Source organism: Rutilus rutilus, assembly GCF_951802725.1.
Source record: "Rutilus rutilus genome assembly, chromosome: 6".
NCBI classification, from domain to species: Eukaryota; Metazoa; Chordata; class Actinopteri; order Cypriniformes; family Leuciscidae; genus Rutilus; species Rutilus rutilus.
Genome location: NC_140214.1, coordinates 41,644,123 through 41,650,122, shown reverse-complemented (window position 1 = coordinate 41,650,122; position 6,000 = coordinate 41,644,123). Strand labels below are relative to the sequence as shown.

Here is a 6,000-nt window from a genome sequence, read left to right as displayed (position 1 = left end):
TTTTCTGGTCCCGTTTGAATTGTGCCATGAATGTGAACATATGTTGTCTGTGAATTTTTTATATAATTTTTCATGTTACGAGTTTGACAGTATATGGTATGATTCTTCGGCTAGCAGTTGTGGAAAAGACATAACGAGAAAGACTACATGTCGTCTATGTGACGTCACCCCATAAAGTTGACTTACCCGTGGTTTTCGCCAACCTCAACGATTTTGTCCTCTCCCTGAAAGAAGGCGGTGAAGTGCACCAAAGACACAGTCATGTTTAGCGGGATCCGTGAGCTAGAGCCGTGTGCTAGTGGTGGTGACGTTTCAAACGCGTCGAAAGCAGCGAAGAGTTGTAGTCCACAAAGTGCTCTCACACAAAGTCTAACCGTATCAAACTTCTACCCGCTAAATTGTAGCATTCTTCACACGAAAAGTTCTATAAAAAATTCACAGACAACATATGTTCACATTCATGGCAAAATTCAAACGGGACCAGAAAATAATTATTTTCTCCCATTCACTTGCATTGACGGTTTTTCAACCTAGAGGTCCAGCGGGGTTAGCGGAAGGGGCGGGACTTACCAGCTCTATTGACATTGCCCTACCCAGACACACAGTATTCATTTTATTTGTGCAGGTCTTAAAAAGGTCTTTAAAAGCCTTCAATTTGATAAATAAATAAAAACCTGCAGTTACAGTTCATTTGTGACGTTATTTTCATAGCAATAAACTATTAGTGTAATGCAAATAAAATATCTTTTTTATAAAATTTCTATATTTTTAATGTTAGCATTAATTACCAGTGTGAAGAGAGGTGTTGATAATGAGTGAGTGCACAACTGAAGAAGACATGGCCTGAAGGAGGTGCGTGGGGATATGATCTAATCCAGCGAGGAGAAGAGTTGTGTTGTTCTGAGTAAGGGTCAGTGGAGTTGCACGTCTCAGCCCTGAGTCTACAGCGATGTTCACGGAGAACAACAGACTTATTACAGTTAATATCATTTAATGAAACCCGTAATGATTACTTTGATACTTTATTTGAACCAATTATTGCTTGTTATTAGATATTTGTATTTTACGTCATTTTAAAGGCTGTTGTTCACTTGGATCTATTTTTATTAGCACATTTTTTTTATCCAATTACTCGGTTAATCGATGGAATAATCGGTAGAATACTCGATTACTAAAATAATCGATAGCTGCAGCCCTAGTGTGTGTGTGTGTGTGTGTGTGTGTGTGTGTGTGTGTGTGTCTCAACACTCTTATTATTTATTGTGTCCCTTTTATCGGTGGATCTGATATTACAAAACCGATATCCAATGGCGTGATTGTAGAAATACCAGTAAGAGGGATTATGGGTAGTGTAAACTCACACTGTCCTGTATTAATAGTCATGTGTGATGAGTGTGTGTTTCTACCTCACTGTGTCAAGATAATGAAAGCGATGAACTATCATGAAAGGGCTGCTTTAGCTAACGGCTCTTGTTAATGAGCTTAGCACAGATAATGAAGCGCTTCATGAGCTGAATAATGGGCTTTGTTCTGCTGCGTGCGGCTCACAGTTAGCAGGACGTCAGTTCCTCGTGCGCTGAAACTCTGTGTCTGATCTTTGCTCTCAGTGGACTTCCGGTCGGCTCTGGATGGAGGAGTCTGTGCTCAGGACAACACACTCAAGTCTCTAACGCTTCCTCCCAAAAAAACCCTCACCTTCCACGGTGACCTTCAGGAACCCCCCGCCAAACCTCAGCTCGTCCACAAACAGCCCCCCGCCCTGCCGCCCAAACCCTTCTCCAGACTGACCAATCACAGCACAGGTGAGACTCGCACCTCATCCAGACCGACCAATCACAGCACAGGTGAGACTCACACCTCATCCAGACTGACCAATCACAGCACAGGTGAGACACAGACTGACCAATCACAGCACAGGTGAGACTCACACCTCATCCAGACTGACCAATCACAGCACAGGTGAGACTCACACCTCATCCAGACCGACCAATCACAGCACAGGTGAGACTCACACCTCATCCAGACTGACCAATCACAGCACAGGTGAGACACAGACTGACCAATCACAGCACAGGTGAGACTCACACCTCATCCAGACTGACCAATCACAGCACAGGTGAGACTCACACCTCATCCAGACTGACCAATCACAGCACAGGTGAGACTCGCACCTCATCCAGACCGACCAATCACAGCACAGGTGAGACTCACACCTCATCCAGACTGACTAATCACAGCACAGGTGAGACACAGACTGACCAATCACAGCACAGGTGAGACTCACACCTCATCCAGACTGACCAATCACAGCACAGGTGAGACTCACACCTCATCCAGACTGACCAATCACAGCACAGGTGAGATACACTCTGACCAATCACAGCACAGGTGAGACTCACACCTCCTCCAGACTGACCAATCACAGCACAGGTGAGACACAGACTGACCAATCACAGCACAGGTGAGACTCACACCTCCTCCAGACTGACCAATCACTACACAGGTGAGACGCACACTGACCAATCGCAGCACAGGTGAGACACACACTGACCAATCACAGCACAGGTGAGACACAGACTGACCAATCACAGCACAGGTGAGACTCACACCTCCTCCAGACTGATCAATCACTACACAGGTGAGACTCACACCTCATCCAGACTGACCAATCACAGCACAGGTGAGACACACACCTTCTCCAGACTGACCAATCACAGCACAGGTGAGACACACACTGACCAATCACAGCACAGGTGAGACTCACACCTCATCCAGACTGACCAATCACAGCACAGGTGAGACACACACTGACCAATCACAGCACAGGTGAGACTCACACCTTCTCCAGACTGACCAATCACAGCACAGGTGAGACGCACACCTTCTCCAGACTGACCAATCACAGCACAGGTGAGACACACACTGACCAATCACAGCACAGGTGAGACTCACACCTTCTCCAGACTGACCAATCACAGCACAGGTGAGACACACACTGACCAATCACAGCACAGGTGAGACACACACCTTCTCCAGACTGACCAATCACAGCACAGGTGAGACACACACTGACCAATCACAGCACAGGTGAGACTCACACCTTCTCCAGACTGACCAATCACAGCACAGGTGAGACACACACTGACCAATCACAGCACAGGTGAGACTCACACCTTCTCCAGACTGACCAATCGCAGCACAGGTGAGACACACACCTTCTCCAGACTGACCAATCACAGCACAGGTGACAAACACCTGTTCCTGTTTAATTTGAGAGGATTTGTTGTGGAGTGAGGATAACTAAAATAGCCTATAGCGATGTTTTAGAATGTTTGTAAATATTTCACATTTACCTGTATTTCAGGTTAATGTATTAATAAAATGTGACTTATATGCACTTTATCAGGGGTTTTCTCTCAAAAACTTTAATATTGTGTATATATTGTGTAGCGCATCTTTAAACATGCAGGAAATGTTTTGAAAATATCTTGGAAAAATGACTTGGACATTTCTTAAATGACTTTGTAACTGATAGTATTAATGGGTCAAAATGCTCACTGTGGGGTAACGGCTAACCAGCTACTCATGAGCATCCTGATGAGCGTTTACTGTATCTGATGAGCTTGATGCGTGTGAGTTATGAGTCATGTGACGACACGTGATGTTTGGGTGAAGCAGATGTTGCTGTATCGCTGGGCTGTTTGCTCCTGGCCTCTTCATGTGTGTGTACAGATCGGATAGATATCTGACTCAGCAAAACCATTCCGTTTACACCTGCTCTCATAAATCCGATCTTCACGTCAGCGAGAGCAACAGATATGAGCTGGGTTCATTTATCTCTAGTTCAAGATCAAAGACCGCAATAGGAGAGAGCGGCTACAGCCCTGGAAGATCATGTAGCTCCTTTACTCTCAGTGAAGATGCTTGTGTGTGAAGCGTCTGTGACTTACTCTCACTGTGATCTGCGATTAGTTTGCAGGCTTGATGAAGAGATGCTCATCTGCGGTGATGCGTGTTCCAGTAGCGGCTATAACATGACATACAGCCTATAACACACTCTCACACGCTTATTTTAGCATTGTTGGGAGGAGCCTAATGTACATATCAAGAAACTCATGAAGTGTCCAGGTGTAAACAGCCCCATTGAGTTTGATTCCTAGTGTGTGTTTGACCTGTGTGTGTGTGTGTGTGTGTGTGTGTGTGTGTCCAGACCCGTGTCTGCAGGGAAAGCCGTCTCCTCCTCTTCCTCCTCAGAAGCTGCTGATGTACTCCTCGTCCTCCTCCTCATCGTTCGGCCCGTACGGGCTCCCGCTGCAGTACGGCTCCGCTCACCCGTCCAGCCGCATCATCGACGAGCTGCAGAAGACGCTGGCGCTCGCCCTGCAGAGACTCGAGAGGTGTGTGTGTGCGCTCATACACAGACACACACTCCCATACGGCTGAGGTCTGACATCTTCCCCTGCTGGGGTGAAATACAGCCGAGTGTGTGTTTCAGTCAGGATTGCTGCACTCTACTCTAGGGATGCACCATATATATATCGGTATCGGCCCAGATAAGTTCATTTGTAATGTTATCGGTATCGGCCTGATTACAAAGTTTCCCGATATATTTAAGCCGATAAGTCAAGTCAAGTATATTTGTATAGCGCTTTTCACAATACAGATCGCATCAAAGCAGCTTCACAGTATTAAATTAAAATAATACAACAAGGTTTGTTTCTAGTGGAATTTATTGATTGATAAAATCAAATATCCCCAGAATATCCCCAACTGAGCAAGCCAAAGGCAACAGTGGCAAGGAACCGAAAAACTCCATCAAGTGACCTAATGGTGTCCTAAAACTCCATCAGGTGACCCAATGGAGAAAAAAAAACCTTGGGAGAACCCAGGCTCAGTCGGGGGCCAGTTCTCCTCTGGCGTTTATTAACTAGAGGCCGGATTTACCTTTAAGATTAAAAATATTATATGAATGCCTGGCTGAAGAGATGCGACTTTAATCTAGTTTTAAACTGGGAGAGCGAGTCTGAGCAACGAACACTATCAGGAAGGCTATTCCAGAGTTTTGGAGCTAAATGTGAAAATGCTCTCCCTCCTTTGGTGGTTCTGGATATCCTAGGTATGACCAAAAGCCTTGAATTTAGTGATCTTAAAGAGCGCGATGGATTATAGGGCGATAGAAGATCCGTTAAATAGACTGGAGCTAAGCCGTTTAGGGCTTTATAAGTCAGTAGCAATACCTTGTAATTAATACGGAACTTTATAGGTAACCAATGCAGTGATGATAAAATCGGTGTTATATGATCATATTTTCTTGATCTAGTAAGAACTCTAGCGGCGGCATTCTGGACTAACTGTAGCTTGTTTATTGAGGATGCAGGACAACCGGCTAATAAAGCATTACAGTAATCTAGTCTCGAGGTCATGAATGCATGAACTAACTTTTCTGCATCAGAAACTGATAGCATATTACGTAGCTTAGCAATGTTTCTAAGGTGGAAGAAGGCGGTTTTTGTAACATATGAAATATGATTTTCAAAAGACAGGTTGCAGTCTAATATAACACCCAGGTCTTTTACTGTAGAGGATAAAGTAACAGGACATCCTACGATGTTAAAGTTGTATTGCGAGAGGTTTTGTGGATAAGTAATGTGTTATTTCCTCCAGCTGAGACACTTCAGATGAGCACTGTTCTAGGGATGGGCATTATTAATCGACGATCGATAATTGATCGTTAAGAATTTCGTCGATCACGTTAATTTATCAATTAATCTAATGCATTTAAAAAAAAATCGAATGCAGGTTGCGTTGCATAGTGTGAGTCTTGAAGCAATTAAATGAATTTTACTGTGTGGCAGCAATTAAACATTTTAGCACCCGGGGGCAATATTTGACACCATACTCAGTTATCTGTGATCTTCCGTTTTGATTTCAAAAGAATAATCATGAAGAGGTCACGGCGAAGTGTGGCGTGGGACCATTTTGATTTAAAAAGCGAAATAG

At 44.4% G+C, this 6,000-nt stretch overlaps 1 protein-coding gene across 4 annotated transcripts in view; it reads left to right on the top strand.

Moving 5' to 3' along the window:
• LOC311291753 (phosphatase and actin regulator 1) overlaps positions 1 to 6,000 on the top strand; it is a 58,959-nt gene that overhangs the window by 31,448 nt on the left and 21,511 nt on the right. For all 4 annotated transcript variants that reach the window (XM_084410981.1, XM_084410980.1, XM_084410979.1 and 1 more), the window contains exons 5-6: positions 1,608 to 1,802; positions 4,211 to 4,397. In XM_084410981.1, coding sequence (XP_084267107.1) covers positions 1,608 to 1,802; positions 4,211 to 4,397 — 382 coding nt within the window. The remainder of the gene's footprint in view (positions 1 to 1,607; positions 1,803 to 4,210; positions 4,398 to 6,000) is intronic.